Source organism: Camellia sinensis, chromosome 12 (genome assembly GCF_055761805.1).
Source record: "Camellia sinensis isolate YWXY chromosome 12, ASM5576180v1, whole genome shotgun sequence".
Classification (NCBI taxonomy): domain Eukaryota; kingdom Viridiplantae; phylum Streptophyta; class Magnoliopsida; order Ericales; family Theaceae; genus Camellia; species Camellia sinensis.
Window position 1 is genome coordinate 69,164,248 of NC_138972.1, and position 18,691 is coordinate 69,182,938.

The 18,691-nt window shown below is 36.3% G+C and overlaps 1 protein-coding gene across 1 annotated transcript; it reads right to left on the minus strand.

The window, feature by feature from the left end:
* Positions 1-4,475: 4,475 nt before the first annotated feature.
* On the minus strand, positions 4,476-6,485 carry LOC114258433 (peroxidase 44). Its single transcript, XM_028198386.2, has 2 exons — positions 6,129-6,485; positions 4,476-5,409 (listed from the first exon to the last, which is right to left on the minus strand). The coding sequence occupies exons 1-2, from the start codon at positions 6,318-6,320 to the stop codon at positions 4,645-4,647; spliced, it is 957 nt and encodes a 318-aa protein (XP_028054187.1). The 5' UTR covers positions 6,321-6,485; the 3' UTR covers positions 4,476-4,644.
* Positions 6,486-18,691: the final 12,206 nt, after the last annotated feature.

Below are 18,691 nucleotides of genomic sequence, written 5' to 3' on the forward strand. Positions count from 1 at the left end.
CAAGCAAGCCAAGAAATGAAACTAGCTCTGTATAACCCAAGGCAGGCCCAGCACTGTTTTGGCACCAATTATACACATAACCAATTTTAAAGATTCTAGATTGCCCAGCCTTCCACCAAATTGAATCCTTTTGATTAACGTCAAGGATAGGTCCTACACCAATAGATTTTGCAGCCTAATCATCTCCTCTTCTTCCCAACCAAGGAGGGGCCTTCTAAAATTGAAACACCAATAATTATTACTATCTCTGCGAGACAACTGCACCTTTAGATTAATCTCCTTGTCTAGATTCAGCTGATACAACCTTGGAAATTGAGATTTGAGACTTGATGTTCCCATCTAAATATCAACCCAAAAGTTCACCCTATTCCCATCACCAATCCTAATCACCACATTTTCCCGAAAGAAGTTGTACAACGAAGGGTTTAAATACGACACATCAAGAACCTCTCTCCCAATAGAATAAACTGAAGCCAAATCATGCACTGGAGGGAACCAATGACCCCCCGATTCCCCATATTTAGCACAAATTACAGATTTCCACAGAGCCTCATCTTCAAAGGCATATCTCCACCACCACTTGAGAAGCAAGCATGTATTCATTAATCTGATATCTCTAATTCCAAGGCCTCCTTGCTTCTTATTCAGCTGCACCTCTTTCCATTTTACCAAATGGATTTTCCTTTTAGATTCATCCCCACCCCACAAGAACCTAGCTTGAATCTTATCAAGTTGTTTAGCAACACACTCCAGAATCTTGAACAAAGACATATAATAAACAAGTAGGGAAGACAACACAGATTTGATGAGTGTGACCTTACCAGCATAGGATAGCAACCTTCTTTTCCACCCAGATAATTTCTTCTTAAACTGATCCACCACTGGTTGCCATGTGTTGTTTCCTACCTGGGTTGGCACCAAGTGGCATCCCAAGATACTTTAGAGGTAATTTGTGGCTCGAACAATTAAGAGAGGCTGCAAACTTCTCCACCAACCCATCATCAACACCGACCCTGCAAATCATACTTTTATAAAAGTTTATCTTCAATCCTGAGGCCACTTCAAAGTATCGTAAAATTCGTTTGATTGCCATGATTTCTGCCCACTCAGCTTCACGGAATATAATAGTGTCATCAGTGAACTGAAGATGGGACACATTAACCTCTCTACTACCCACAACCACACCTTTTATTAACCTCAGCTCCTTGGCCCTAGATAGCAAAATATTCAGACCTTCAGCAACAACATTGAACAAGAACGGGGAAAGAGGATCAGCCTGTCTTAACCCTTTTTGTGAACAAAATTCAACAGAAGGGGAGCCATTCACTAAAATGGAAATTCTCGCAGATTCCATACATTCCTTCATCCATCAAATCCATCTTAAACCAAAGCCAAAACTAGATAGCATTTTCAATAAGTAATTCCAATTAACAGTATCATATGCTTTTTGAAAGTCCAATTTGAGAATAATACCCTTCTTCTTTGATTTTTTCCACCAGTCCACCACCTCATTAGTTATAAGGACACCATCCATAACGTTTCTACCCCCTACAAAGCGGACTGAGCCTTATCAATGACACTAGGCAGGACTAGGCTGATTCTATTAACCAAAACTTTGGACAGCACCTTATATGGAGAATTTATCAAGCTAATAGGTCTATACTCAATAAGAGAGCTAGGATTCTCCTTTTGGGGGATAAGAGAAACGAAAGAGCAGTTAACTCCATAGCCCAATTTACTATTGCAATAAAACTCCTCCATGAATTTCATAATGTCGCCTTTCAAGAATTTCCACCATTTTTGAAAAAACATCATGTTGAACCCATCTGGGCCTGGGGCTTTGTTTCCATCACAATTTTTTATAGCAGCCCAAACTTCTTCCTTTGTGAATTCTCTCTCCAGGATAGCATCTGCTTGGTTAGCATCTATCTTCTTAAAATCTCCTTCAATACTTGGCCTTACGAGAATAAATTCTGGAAATGAGAATACGTTGCTTGTTTAACCTCACTTGGCTCATCCACCTCTAACCCATTAACCATGAGAGATGCAATCGAGTTCCTATTCTATTTTTTTGCTGGCCATAAGATGAAAAATTCTCATATTTCTATCCCCTTTCAAAGCCCATTCCATTCTGGATTTTTGCACCCACAGCGACTCTTTTCTTTTTCTAAGCTTCCAAATCATACCTAGAACCTCTTTTCTTCTACCCTCTTCCTCCTCAGTCAATCCCCTCAACTCAGATTGTAAATCCAAAGAATGTAGAGCACCCTCAGCTTCTGTCAATTTTGATGCGACATCACCAAATACTTCCACATTCTATTTTTTCAAAACTACTTTTAAAGCTCTTAGCTTCTACATAATAACATGACTAGCCCACCCAAGAACAATTGTTGATTCCCAAGCTATTTTAGCTACAGTAAGAAAATTAGGGTGTAAAACCCAAGCATTGATGAACTTGAAAGGTTTTGGGCCCCAATTCCTGGCATCAACCATCGGCAAAATGGGCAATGATTAGGAAAAAAGTCTAGGTAATCCCCAAACCTTGTGTCTGAACCATTCTAGCCACTCAGGGTTAACCAAAAAAGATCAATTCTACTCCAGCTTTGTGAATTACCCCAAGTGTAAAGCCTACCTAACATTGGGATATCCACCAATTCCAAACTATTAATAAAATTTCCAAACTCAACCATACCTCTGTTCCTCCTTAGACAACCTTTTCTTTCACTAATAATTTTGACTTCGTTAAAATCACACCCTAGGCACCAAGGATTAGGGAACAAAGACTTCAAGTTAGAGAGAATACCCCATAACCTCCTCCTAGAGGAGTCTTCACTCGGAGCATATACATTACCAATATCACAGTTAATAGAAGAATGCATAATACCTGCCAAAAGGATGAAATTTCTGGAACCGCAACATTCCTTTAATGAGAAAATCGAAAGGTTCCAGACACAAAGAAGACCTCCCGCACTTCCAGCTGCGTCTACGTTCATATATTCCACCGAATCAAATGGCCACAAAGACCTAACAAAATTTCCATCTAGACATATAGTTACTGATATTCGATTATTTTGATTTGTTGCATGAAAATTTTACTCAACGAGTCCTAAAAAGTGAATGATTTAGATCATCGAAATCAGTCTTAAAATCGACTTAGCAAACCCAAATACTCCCTTAAGTTGAGATAGCCAATATGAGAAAAATTTAACCTTTTTTTTTTATTTATTAACAAGAGAAACTTTGTTGATTAAATAAGAGTGTACATAAATAACTGATACAAATATCAATAAAGAGAGGCGAGTGTACAAACACCAACAAATATAAAATGATTGATGCAAAAATCAACAAACACCAATGACTTTATTTCGTCTTTGGAGGGGAGTGAAAAGTAGGAGGCTCATTTAGCTTCTACATTTCTTGATTTTTGCAGATGATTTTAGTCCTTTGAGTTGTGTTGTGATTCGTTTGGTGGATTTATTTGGCATCAAAGAGTCGAATTTGCTTTAGCTTCTTCTATGTTAGCCCTTTGACTCTTGCTTTTCTCTTGTCTTTTGCTGTTTGTACTTTAATTTTGTTGTTGGTTGCTCACCAACAAATAGGTTGTTTTCTTTTGTGTTTGCACATGATTTTGCTACAAGCTTATGTGTCAAACTAATTGAGATATGTTCTCCAAAACCTCGATTTTTTTGTATTGTTGTAATACTTTTGTGCTTTTGCAAATTACACTAATAAAATGTTCATTTGTCGATAAAGAAAGAGGTTTATTAATACCATAATTTGGATCTTAGGTTCACTAATGATAGATAATTTTGTTGTTTCCCTCTTCAAACTATGGATGGAAATAGATCAAATTTTTCTGATTTTGCGTGTAAATTTTTTTAAACTCAATTATTTTAGTAACACAATTTCATATTTTACTATAATCTTGACAATTTTAACCTATCTACCACTAAACTTTACCCTACCCAATCAATGCTATCTTAAACCATTTATATTAAAGTCAAGTTAGAACAAATAAAATTGAGTTGGGAAATTTTTCCATCCATACATAAAACTTTAAAATTAAAAAAAAAATAAAAAAAATCATTTTTAATTCTTTACGCTTAGACAACAGGAGAAAAATTTACTTATATCGGATTTTATTTTCCCCTTACTCAAAATGATTTTATTTATTTATTTATTTATTTATTATTATTATTTTCATATTGCAAATCCCACTCCAAATAGAAATACCATGGTTATATAAGGAGATTACCCTCTATCTACTCATGTAGTAATAATTTGATGATTTTGGAGTAATATTTCACACCATTTATGTTTTGATTTGACACTTGGCTAGTTATTTCTAAGAAAATAATATAAAAGTGATAAATTCATCTATTTAAATCAATAAAAATCAAATTAGAACACTCATGTGTGAATCTACACTCATTTATGAACACATATCTTCACCAAACAAATGAAACAAACCAATAGGCAAAGAACAAATTAAACCTGAAATAATTAGGAAAAGTTTACAATTATCAATTCAACTGAATATGGAAACCTAAATGTGGTATTTGGAAACTAAATTATTGATGCCTATAGAACACAGAAATAAGAGAATTTTTAAAAGATTCGTGACATGGATTTCTTTTGCTTGGCTCAATTGAAAACCCTACAATTCTTTCTAATTTCCCCGGCATTTCCAACAAGAACTTCAATTCTCCCCATCTTCACTATCGCCTTTGTGAAACCTTGTTGGAATCCAATCGCATTGCTTGCAAAACCTGTCACAATAGGAGCACTAGTTTTATCCAAGGCAAGTTCTTGATCAATCTGCATTACACCTCTCTTCAACTTAATTTGATGGTAGTACTCGTTATCAAATATGAAAGATGTGTTTTGATCCAAAAATGCAGTTGGGTCCTGACTCAACGGCCTCGATTGTGTACCACAGAGTTGGAATAACTTAGAAACTAGGGTTGGGTCCATTGTTGGGTCAGGTTTCCCAGATCCTTGGAAGTTTGAAAGCCGATCTTGAAAAAAACCACAGTGAGCAACACCAACAGTGTGTGCACCCAAAAGGGTGACCATGTCATTGAGAGTTAGTTTTTTGGCTGTGAAGAATTTGAGTGCCTGTGAGACAGAAAGGGATGGGCCTGGCAAGTTCACGAGATTTGGGTTGGAGACCAAACCATCTCGTCTGCCAGTTGGGACAGCGTAGTTGGGCCCACCGGCTAGGGCCACCGAGTCTCGGGTTGCCAGAGTTATGATGTCAGCACAAGAGACTATTCCGGGACATGCGGCCTCAAGGTTTGACTTGGCCTTGTCGATGAGGTCGAATCCTCGGACAGACTGGTTCGGAAAGGCATCTTTTTCCGATTGCGTAGTCTGCGTTGAGTCAATGAGTATGGATGCATCACAACCCTATAAACAATTTTCACCAAACAAAAGAATTAGAGCTTTGTAATCATGCATAAATGTGTAATTCTTTTAACATGAAACAAAACAGAACTTGGTGGTAAAATTATTTTACTTGTATTTGACCAAACTTGATTCTAATAAAAAATGTTTTGGAGATGGGGTAGGGTCGAGTACAAGAGTAGGTAGGTCAAAATTGGTGTAAAGTTTGAAATTATATGACTAAGATAATTGAGTTTAAAGTTAAGAACTCACGCACAAAATCTGAAAATCCCGACCCATTGCCATCATAGACTTAAAGTTTGATATTGTTGAAAATACAAGTTGTCTTGATATTTCGTTTTTTTGATGTTTTCTTATTTTTGAAAATTTTTTAAGGTAATAAAATCATGAAAAATGACATGCTTATGAAAAATATATACATAATTTATGACAAGTATAATGTGATAATAACGTTGGTAAAACATCACAACCACAAAAAGCCAAATCATTCTCTATAAAATTGTTGTTCATAACTGATATAGCTGTTCACCGCCAACACCATTGATTGAGATGTTAGAATATTTTTTTCCCACAGCTGATAACTTTAGAAAATTTACAACTCCATTACTAGATTCTTGATATGCATCACTTGATACTCTTATTAATTATATTTTGACTGATATAAAATCATCTCTCGATAATGCCATTTAAAGCTTTGCATGAAGTATTATAAAAAATTTTACCTTAACAAAGCAGTCATGGAAGTGCATGCGAAGCAAGGCCGGCGTTATGGAGCGGTCAGTGCTGAACCGCTGCATCACTGCTTGTCGAACAATCTGTTCAGCACGCGGGCAGGTAGAGCTGTAGAAGCCAACTCGAAGTTTGGCTGTGACAATGGGAACAAGAAGGCAAAGAAATATAAATGAGATCTTCATAGTATTTTTTCAGAAAATGATCCAATCTATGCTTTGAATGATATGAACTTGAGGATATATGCAGGGGGAGAGACGTTTGTTTGAATGATATGAACAAGAAGGCTCAGAGTGATATATATAGAGGGAGGGAGGGAGAGAGAGAGAGAGAGTGAGAGAAATCAAGAGGTATGTGGAGATAAGCAGCTGGCAAGTTGGCAACGGGCGTGGTCAAAGCCAACCAATGAGAAGATGGATTTTGAGCAATATCTTGGATGCTTCTTCTTTCTTACTTTCTAATCATATGTATGAGTTAAAATATTGAAAGAAATAGTAATCCCATGCCCAATTTTTTATTTTTGTCAACTCTAACATTCTTATCCATTTTAATACATTTTCATGGGAAAAGTATCAGAGACTTATTCTAGGCATATATTTGAACGTTCAACATAATTAATTTAATTTACTTTTCCAAACGTAATTGAGAGATTAATGTCCAATTTAAAATGATTGATTCTTTTTTAAATGAACTAATTTACACTTCATATTTATTTAATTTCTTAATTGATGTTATGAATTAAATTAACAAAGCATGAAAAATTAATAAACAAAAAATGATAAAATTGAAACTTCATGACTAATTTGATACAAGTCGCAAACTACAAATATAATTTATAATTTGTTGATTTTTATATCAAATTCTGTTATTGTCTGAAGTGTTGTGGCATTTTTTTTAATGTCATTTACATATCAATAAGACTATGGAGCCTCTCTAATTTACCCGGAAATTACAAACTGGACAAATGGCAACCCACCTCAAAGTAGAGGCTTTTAAGGAAAAAGTAGAGTTCCAATTAATTAGGTTATCAATTTGTTGTTACTATATAGAGACAAATAGAGAAAATAGATATCTATTTCTTTTCTTTTCTTTTTTTTTCTCCCCCCTCAAAATATGTCTTAGGATTGTAGCACCATGATACACACAACTAAAAAATAAAATAAAATAAATACATGATCCAAATATATATATATATATATATATATATATATAATTTTGTGCGGTTGAGTTTTTAGAATTTGTGTCCTAATTTCTTTTTTCAAAGGATAAAAAATAGTTTGACAAAAAATAAATATTAAAAAACACATTTTAAAAATTATTGTTTACCAAAAAAGGAAAAATCATATAAAAAGAATTAGTTTTTTTTACTTTTTTTTCCAAACTAATTTCTAAATATTTTTTAAAAAAATAAAAAATAAAAATAAAAACTCAAGCAAACAAATTGAATGAGAAACATTGATATAGGTTCATTGATTTTTTAATCAAAAGAAAAGAAAAAAAAATGTTGATATTTAAAGATGAATTTATTCTTTTTGTAAATTGTTTATATAAGGCTTAACTTAATTAATTGGTAATCAAATATTTATGTGAGACTCCTTTTTTATTTATTTATTTAATGTATGTGAGTTTTATTTTGGGGTTTTTTTTTTAAGGTCCTTGATATTATGATTTTATAGCATAAAAGACATCAAATATTTTTATGATGTCTAAGGTCCATGAACAATATTTTCATAATGTCTAAGGCCCCTCAACCTTGATCCAGAGAAATTTCAGTCCAGAGAAAATTGGTCCAGAGAAATTTCAGTCCAAATTTCTCTGGAAAATCTAATTATTCTCAGAAAATTTTCAGATCTACTGCTACTTTTAGCATGCAAAATGCCCATGATTTTGTTTGGTATTGATTAGTACTCTTTCTCTCTTGCAGTTTTTTCCCATTGTCTTAAGTTTATGTCCAGAGAAAATTGGTTCAGAAAAAATTAGTCCAGAGAAAATTCATATCACAGAGAAATTTGATTCAATTTCTCTGGACTTTCCAGAGAAATTTTAAAAATTTCTCTGATTTGAGAAAGGAAGGGAAAATTAGAATAGAATGGTTGAGAAGTTAGGTCAAAATTCACGAAGTCTTTGCATCTGAAATCTGAATAGATGAGGGTTTCTGTGCTATGAGGAGTTTGTTTTCTGCATTTCAATCTTCAGAATTCCAGGCAGGCGATTGGTTAATAAACAAATGGACAGAGAACTTGTTCTGTCTCCTCTCATCGACGCACTGATAGGCAAACTAAATTTGCTTTCCGATGATGCTGCTGCCGGCGGCGGCAACGATCTGGTCCCGATGCAGTGCGACCTCACAAAACTTCGGTTCACTATCAATCAAATCGTCGAGGTAGTGGTTGTTGCAGAACATAAACTTTTCTTCAAGGAAATCGCCAACAGTGAATGGCTGGAGGAAGTTGAGGAAGCAGCTTATGATGCGGCTGATCTATTGGATTTGATGATAGAAAACAATAATTTTTGCAAGACCTTGTTATCCAGAAGCTTAATTCTATCACCTGTGTCTAATTTGTTGGGTATGGGGGGTGAGGGACCTTAGACTACAAAAGAATATATTGTGGACCTAATCCATTACTAAAAGGTGGATAGGGACCTTAGACCGATTTTCCCTTTTATTAATAATCACTTATTTAGATTCATATTAATTTATTCTCTCTTTATATGAGTAAATTGTGTTGTGGTTTGGGGACTCGTTATGGTATTGAATTGAAAGGTGTCCAATTGTCCTTCTATAGCAAGGTTGGTAAATGTGGGAGTATATGAAGGTGTCTTATCGTTGAATGACTTGTGGGATATTGATATATGATGATGTACACGATGGATGTAATTTCTATGTCATGAGTTGTCAGTGATATCATAATCGGTTATTTAATTTTGTGGAATGGTAGATGGGTGGAAATGAGAGTGCAATCAACTATACGGAAATTGTTTTGTGAAATTAAATGGATTTGAGAAGATTATTTCTTTGAGATATGAGAAATGACTCATAAAAATAAGAAAAGAAATGAGTTTTATTGTGTTATTAAATATGAATCCCCTTTAAAAGATAAACGCACGTATGTGTATTTTGAATATAAAATAACACCTTATGTATGTGCTTATAAATGGAGCATCATGATCATTTTTATCAATGAAATGTTATTGTTTAGAACCACTGTGGATCTCTACTGGATCATTACGTTCATCCTAATCGTTGAATAATTTTTCAGGTACAGAGTTGGTTACAACGGTCAAGGATCAAGAGGTTGATTTTTATTGACGGTTAAAGTGTTGTAAAAATGACATTGTTTCTTCATTGTAATTATTTATTTTGTAACATTCTACGCAAGCCTAAGGGCACAGATTGTAATCTGTTGTAATCGTGTATTTCATCATTTGTATTATATGCGAGAATATTTCGTTTATTCATTGTAATCTCGCTTCTACACTTATGTTATATAATTGGACTTTAATGAAGAATTTGATAATGTATCCGAATAATAAAATTTGGGGGGCATTATAGTTACTATGTGTGTATATATATATATATATATGTTTCCTTTTAAATAAAAACAACCTTCATATTGAGGTGTGCTGCCATGTGGGCTGTTAGTAAATTTTTGGGTAAATTATGGAGGTTCCCTAGACTTATTGATGATATTAGCTTCCCGATGGCCCAATGACTAAAGAGAGAAGTAGTCCGTATGTCTTAAACCACTCCCATGATGTCTTTAATCTGCAAAATAAGACAAGAAGGATTCATCGATGGGTGTCTTCCTTTTCGATCCTCTGATGGAGAAGTTAAGACATCTTGCTTGAGGATATAGATGATATGATAATAGTGTGTTGAATGTGTCGTACATGGGTAGGGTTTCTTACTTGTTACCTCAACAGATTTGTGGCATCCCTCTTAGAGGGTGCATCATGGGGTATTTGATTTGGGAACTGTATTTTAACATCCCTACGGGGTCAGGTAGTAGGTGAGGGTCCAAAGTTCTAGTGTTGTCTGACCACCACTTTTGGTGCTAGTAAGGTTTAATGGGGAATTGACCTTACTATTGGGTTCGGTCACCTTGGTCCTCAAGTTAGATGATCGATCGAGCAGGTTTGTATTGTTGAGATTGGCCTTCTCTCTCCAAGGAGGGTGTGGTCCAGATTAGGGTCTTGGGTCTTTGTGTCAAGTTGGGCCCCGGTCATCAATATCGATAAAATAAATGAAAGATGAGCTAAAACATCAAATAAATAAAAGATAAGTAATTTGAATATAAAAATTTGATGATCATAGCATTCGGTTGAAGGAAATTCTTGTTAAAGATAAATATTTCATAGAAAATAATAGTATTTGTTAGGTCCCTTGATTGTCAAATCCGGGTACAAAACTTTGTGTTGAACAAGTTGTAATTTTCCTGTGTTTTTGTTTTTCCCGCCTGAGCGGGACCATTGGCGCTCGAGGGGATATTGGGGTCTCTCAGTATTTGTCAGGTCTGTAAAAATACTGGAAGGTGTGATTTTGCGCTCGAGCGGGTCATCAAGCGCTTGAGCGGAACTCTGTTTTGTCGCACGCAGATTTTGCTGAAGCCGCTCGAGCGGGATGTTGGCCGCTCGAGCGGAGATCGCGGACTCAGGTTGCCTATTTATACTTGTTTAGGCTGTTTTTTAGGACTACTTTTCCTAGATCTTATGCAAGAGTCCTAGGGTTTTGTTTGAAGTTTTCTTCTGAGGTTTTTTGTGAGTTTTTCTTTGATGTTTTGAGAAGAATTCTTCACTCATGATCTAAAGATAAATACATCAAGGAGTTAGTTACTTTAAATTCAAGAGAGAGTTCTCTTCGGTGGATTCCGAAGATTCAAGCGTAGAGTTTCAAAAGGCGTTTGATTCTGTACGTAGTCGTTAATTCGACAAGTGAAGTTGTGGATTCAACTTCAGGATTGATCAATTCTGAGATGAAGGCGTGGTGAAAGAGTTGCAGAAGATTTGAAGACAAATTGACTGAGTTGGGTAATTTGTGTATTATCTTTGTAATCTTTCTTTCTTCAGTAGTGGATTGATTAGTGGCGTTTCGCCCGTGGTTTTTGATTACAATTGAAGGTTCTTCAATTGTGATTTTTTCCACGTAAAAATCGTTTGTGTCGATTTATTGTTTATTCCGAAAAACAAACAATCTAAATCACTTTCGTAAGTGCTAGTTGATTTAGATTGTGTGTTTTGGATAATTGGGATTTGGAATATTATAATCTTGATCTAATCACGAATCACTTAGATTTTCAATATTATTTTTTACTGGGAAAGGTAAGGAAGTATCAAACCAGAAGATAATAAATCCAAATAATGACAAGGACAATGATAATGAAATGAAGCCCATGGCTTCTTTGGTTACATGCAATTATAAACACTTTTGAAATTTACTTTTGTTAGATTATGAAATTAAATATATAAATATTATTTAATTTATAAAGAAAAAAAAAAGTGACATGTACCACTTATATGAATAAAATCAATTTAATAAAATTAATATTAATAATTAACATGGCTTATAATAAGAAATTATTTCATTATACATTGTGAAATAATATTGAAGTAGTTTTTTCTTTTTTTTAATTAGCTATTGACATAGGTGAGAAGAAAATGAAATCTTCAATCTTATTTAACAATCAGTTAGTACATCTATATTTATAATACAAGAGTGCAACCTAACCAACTAACCAACTATTAGCTACCATCTATACAATCTATACATTCATATATCTCTCTAACTAATTCAGTTAGAGAGAGGGAAGTTATCCTCTGCTTTTCTTGCTTGAGCTTGGTTTGGTATATTCTTATCAAGCCCCCGCAAGTGAATGCGTAAGGAATGCACCATAAGCTTGGGAAGAAGATAAGAAAATTGAGCCACGGGAAGGGGTTTGGTAAATAGATCAGCCACCTGATCGGAGGAAGACACATGTTTAACCACAACTTTGTGAGAGAGAACTTGCTCCCAAATGAAATGATAATCCACATCGATATGCTTAGTACGGGCATGGAAAACAGGATTAGAGTCAAGAGATATGGTAGAGAGATTGTCACACCATAAAACATGAGTAGTAGAAGGAAGAGAAAGCTCTTGAAGAAGCATGCGAAACCATTGAAGTTTAGCGGAAGCTTGAGCAAGAGCCCTATACTCTACTTCAGTGGAGGACCGAAAAATAGTTGATTGTTTCTTTGAAGACCACGAAATCAAGTTAGGGCCGAGAAAGACACAATACCCAGTGGTAGACTTATGATCAAGAACATCGCCGGCCTAATCCGAATCAGAAAAAGCATACAAATCCAGAGAGCCCAGAGTGAAGAATAAACCATGATGAAGAGTACCCTGAATGTAATGAAGTAACCTCTTGACAGTATTGAAATGAGCAACAGTAGGAGCATGTATGAACTGGTATGCATGGTTGACAGTAAAAGAGATGTTAGGTCTGGTAATGGTGAGATATTGTAAGGTTCCAACAATACTTCGATACAAGGATGGCTGAGAAAAGGGCACCAAAGTGTCTGAAGGAGGATCGGATTTAGAGGCCATGGGCGAAGAACATGGTTTACAATTGATCATACCAGCCTTGGTGAGAATATCAGTGGCATATTTGTGCTGAGAGAGAAACAAATCAGAGACAATGCGAGTCACGGAGATACCAAGAAAATAGGAAATATCACCCAATTCTTTCATGGAGAAGGCTTTGTGCATATGATGGATAAGAGAAGTGATATGAGCAGCACTATTTCCAGTAATTAAGATATCATCCACATATATCAAAAGAAAAGTAACAGTGGTAGAAGTTCGCTATATGAACAAAGAAGAATCACAACGATTATTCGTGAAGCCAGTGGAGAGAAGATAAGAAGAAAAGGTTGAATACCAAGCTCGAGGAGCTTGCTTAAGCCCATAGAGAGCCTTTTTCAGTTTGCACACATGTTGAGGAGAAGAACTTTCAAAACCTGGAGGTTGCACCATATAAACTTCTTCCTGAAAAAGACCATGGAGGAAAGCATTTGAAATATCCAATTGTTTAATGAACTAATTAAAATGAAGGGCAATGCTAAGGAGAACCTGGACTGTAGGTTGCTTGGCAACAGGGCTAAACGTTTCATGATAATCAATGCCTTCCTATTGGAGATAGCCCTTAGCTATAATACGAGCTTTGTGGCGAGCAATGGAGCCATCAGAATTTTTTTTCAAGCGAAACACCCACTTACAGCCAATGGCTTGCTTGTGAGGAGGAAGAGGAACAAGAGACCAAGTCCCTGGGTCTTGTAAGGCTTGAAATTCCTCTTGCATGGCTTTAGACCATTCAGGAGTTAAAGCAGCTTTAGAGAAACAAGTGGGTTCAACAAGAGGAGAAATACTAGAGAGAAGAGCAGAAGAAGAAGACTTGGACCTGGTAGTCATTGGATGAATATTGAGAGAAGAATGAGAAGGAGTAGCAGGAATAGGATGCACAAAAGGAAGATCAATAGTGAGAGAGGAAATGGGAATAGAGGTAGGGACAATAGAAGATGGAGACAAAGTAGAGGCTGGCAGACTAGGTAAGACAGTAGCAGCAGCAGCAGGCTAACTAGCAGCAGCAGACTGAATAGCAGCAGGCCAGCTAGGAACAGCAGCATACTGAACTGCTGCAGGTAAAGCAGAAACAGTAGGAGCAAAAGACTGAATGGATTCAGCAGATGGCTGAACAGAAGCTACAGCAGGCTGAGAAGAGGACCAGAAAAAGGAATGTAGTTAAGGAAGAGTAGGTGGAGAGTTATGTGTAGAGGTAGAAATAGATGAAGTAAGAAAAGGAAAGAGTGATTCATCAAAAGTAACATGCTGAGACAAATAAATTTTTCTAGAAATAGGATCAAGGCAACGATATCCCTTGATAGAGGGGTGATAACCAATGAAGACACAATGAATGGACTTAAGGGCTAGCTTATGAGAAGCATAGGGTTGAAGCCAGGGAAAGCACCTACAACCAAAGCTTTTAAGAAAAGCAAAATCAAGGGAATGATGAAACAGGACCTATTCTGCCGGAGAAGTAATTGTGTCGTCCGAGGCTTCTGGCCCAGGCGGTTTTGCCTGTTCTTAAGGGTCCTTCGAGGTAGAGGGAGATTGGGCGGATGGGCCTCTGCTCTGGTTCCTGTTATCAGAGGAGGAGGAGAGTTCTATAAGGAGTTTGATTTTGAAGTTTAGAACTAGGCAAGCTGTTAATAAGAAAAACAGAAGTAGCAAGAACATCAAACCAATAAGCAAGAGGAAGGCCTGATTATTGTGGCAAAGTAATGGTGGTGGTGACAAGATGCCTATGTTTCCTCTTAGCAACTCCATTTTGGAGAGGAGTGTGTGGACAACACATTTGATGAATAATGCCATGTGTTTTAAGAAAAGTTTCAAACTGAGAACTAGTGTACTCTCCACCACCATTAGTGCGAAAAATTTTAAAAGTAGTCTCAAATTGATTTTCGACAAACACCTTAAATTCCATAAATTTGGAAAACACCTCACTTTTATAACAAAGAGGATAAACCCAAGTAAATTTGCTAAATTCATCAATGAACAAAACATGGTATTTAAATCCAGAAATAGATGGAGAGAAAGGGCCCCAAACATCACTATGAACAAGGGAAAGGGGCTTATTTACAGTGGAATTAGACAAAGCAAAAGAAAGTCTGTGACTCTTGGCCACACTACAATGAGGACACAAATTCTTATTAGAAGATGAAGTAGTAGGCAACTGAAACTTATTAACAAGATATTGCAGCTTTTGTGGAGATGGATGACCAAGTCTGGTATGCCATGTAGCAGTAGCCATACAAGCAGGAAAAGAATGCTGTGATGATGAAACTTGTGAAGAAGATGAAGGCCATTGATAAAGGCCATGACTATAAATACCTCTAAGGAGAGGTATCTTGATAGTCTTGTCATGAACCACAAATGATTTGTCATCAAAAGTAACAGTGCAATTATTATCAGAAGTCAATTTATGAACTGAAAGTAGATTAGATGAAATATGTGGAACATGAAGACCATTAGTCAATTTTGAAGGAAAAGAAGGAGTTGGAAGAATACCATTGTCAGTGTTGTGAATAGGAAGATGACTACCATTCCCAAAAGTCACATGGTCTTGGCCATGATAGGGACTATAGACTTGGACATTATTAAGATCAGGAGTTACATGATTTGTGGCAGCAGAGTCCACATACCAATTAGATGAAGCAGAAGATGAAGATCCAAGAAAAGCAGGTTTGTCAGTTAGAGTTTGTGTTGAATAGGAAGTATCCAATCTGTGCCAACATTTAAGAGCAGTATGATTTGGTTTGCCAAATATCTGACAGAAAAAAGAAGAGGAAGATGGATGATGAAAAGATGAAGATCTTCATCCTCGACCTCGACTGAAAGTATTTATAGAAAAATATCTACCTCCTCCTCTATGAGAAGAGCCTTTGTATGATGATCTATTTCCACAACTACCAGTCTGATAAGAAGATGACTGGTTTGGAATCTCATTTCGAGTTGCAGTGTAAGCAACAGTAAGATCTAAGGAAGAGGATTTATGATCCGCCTCAATATGCAAAGCTTCTGAACAGAGAACAAAAGCAAGATCCTCCATGGTGATGGCCTCTGATCGAGCTCGAATAGCTACTTTTAAAGCATTATATTCAGATGGCAATCCATTTAGAGTAATCAAAACTAGATCCTCATCCTCAATAGGAGAGGCAACAAGTGCTAGCTGATCAGCAAGACTCTTGATCTGAGCAAGATAGTCTTCCATGGACTCAGATTTCTTCATGATACTACTGAGTTTGTTCTTGAGTTGGTGTATGTGAGATCTGGAGAGTGATATGAAGCGTTTATCAAGATATTTCCAGATTTCTTGACAGCTTTTGCAATGAACCACAGATGTAAACACCGTGGGAGTTAGAGTTGCTGTAATACAACTTAGCAAATGTGAATCGATCTGTGTCCAACTCAAAAACTCAAGATTGATAACATCTTTGCCTTCTGAATCTGTGATTGTTGCAGATGGACAAGCACAAGTACCATCCACGTAACAGAGAAGATTTGTGGCTCTAAGCATATTTTGGAGATGTGTTTTCCAAATGATGTAATCTGTAAAATCCAATTTGACAGTGACAAAAGAATGAGATTTGAAATCAGAAGTACGAGATTAGGAGGAAGATAAGCCATTGAAATAGATTCAAGAACATAAACTCAAGAATTTAATGTGAGAAAGCAGATGAAGAAGGACCAATACTCGTTTGAGTAGATAGGCTCTGATACCATGATAAGAAAATGAAATCTCAATCTTATTTAACAATTAGTTAGTGCATCTGTACTTATAATACACGAGTGCAACCTAACCAACTAACCAACTATTAGCTGCTGTTTATACAATCTATACATTCATATATCTCTCTAACTAATTCAGTTAGAGAGAGGGAAGTTATCCTTTATTTTTCTTGCTTGAGCTTGGTTTGGTATATTCTTATCAATAGGTAGTTACTAAAGTGTGTTTTTCTTTTTCTTTTTTATTTTTATTTTAAAATTAGGAATAATATAATATGTATGTTATTTATAAATTCTAATAAAATATAAGAGATAATATGTAATTTTTCAAAATTTAAGAGGGGCTAGGTCCATTTGCGGTCCCTCCGTACTTCTGCCACTGTAGTTTGCGGTGGGTAAGGATTTACATTTTGAGAGGGAGACATCAGAGAGAAAATGAAGGATAATTTAGTTATTTTATATTTTTCTCACCATTTTATAACTAATTGACATTTTTTCATGTATATTGTAATTATTTTAGATTCTTCACATTTTACAAATCTTTTTGATTAATTCATTTATTTTAGGAGAAATTATAAATTAATGATAATTTTCAAAATAATTACAAATTTATAATATTAACTATTAATTAAAAGCTAATGTGTGAGTAGATTTCCAACCACATTGCCAAACTAGTGTTCAACTAGAGAGCACTGGCAGAATAGATGACGCCTGAATGACTTGTCACAGAAAAGAAGAGATTACTGCGGTGGTTCGTCCACCAGGGAGCACTCAGACGATCAAGTCAGTAAAATATCTCTCAAAGATAGAAAAAGTGCTTAACTCACTTTTCAAAGCATAAAAGACATACCTTAGACCCATGGAGGTGCCTCCCTTTTATAGCTAACACAATCCTAGTCCCAATAGAAGCCTAGCTCTAATGGACTTAGGATTACTGCTAATCTTGGACTCCCAGTAGGATTAGGATAAACTCTCTAAGAGTCTTATCTTTACCCAAACTGAAGTCTTCTCTTATTCTAGGACTCTTGTCCTTTATCCGCTTATCCCGGATTCCCGTATTCTCGCAAAGAACCTCGCCCTAGCCGAGATCATCTCAGCGCCAAGACCAGGACATGTGGCACCTCGGCTGGCACTTCGGTGCCACCCCGGCCACGTGTTCGTTATTCAAAAATTATGTCCCCACAACTGCCTCCTAGGTTCTAGTACCTGGGCATCCTGAGGTGATGGAACCTATATCATTCCTTCCTTTAATCATGACCCCAGTTTGACTTCAACTTGTAAATTTTTCATAAATTTCAACAAGTGTTAAACATGACCTTGGTTTAACTTTAACTTGTAAATTTTTAAAATTTCAACAAGTGTTAAACATGTCCTCTGTTTAACTTCAACTTGTAAATTTTTAAAATTTCAACAAGTGTTACATGACCTCGGTTTAACTTCAACTTGTAAATTTTTCAAATTTCAAAAAGTGTTAAACCAACCTTAGCTTGTAAATTCCAACTCCCAAACATCATTCTCCAACCCTCTTTGATTCTCCATGCCCGCCCTCCCATGAAGGCTAGTGAGAATGCCCCTTTGCCCTGTTGTGCTGAGGGACTGCGGGAACTATGTTCTACCCCCCTTTCTGGGCATCTTTTTTGGCCGCTGGAATCAACCTATCTTGTAACGGAAATGGTGGCTGCATGACGTTGTTTTGCACCTTGAAATTGACAACCATTTGCAGGTCCACCAATTTGTTCGCCATTCCCTTCACCTTGTCGTCCCATCACAGGCATCTATCTTTCCATACCTGGAGGTCGTCCTCGTTATAATACCCGCTTCGGTCCGATTTCTTTGGCACGTTGCCCTCTTGGCTGACGTCATTTTCTGCGTGATTCTTATCACGAGTCTCTTCGTTGCAGTTGTCTTCTTCGACGTCAAGGTCTACATGTTTCCCACTTCCAGTAGGGATGTCGTTCCCAACCTTTTCTTTCTATCCGTTGCTGGCCATCTATTCTCATTTCTTTCCCACAGACGACGCCAAATTGTGTGAATAGATTTCCGACCACACTGCCAAACTAGTGTTCAACTGCAGAGCATTGGCAGAATAGATGACGCCTGAATGACCTGTGACAGAAAAGAAGAGATTCTGGCGGTGCTTCGTCCACTTGGGGACACTCCGACGATCAAGTCAGTAAAATATCTCTCAAAAATAGCAAAAGTGCTTAACTCACTATTCAAAGCATAAAAGAC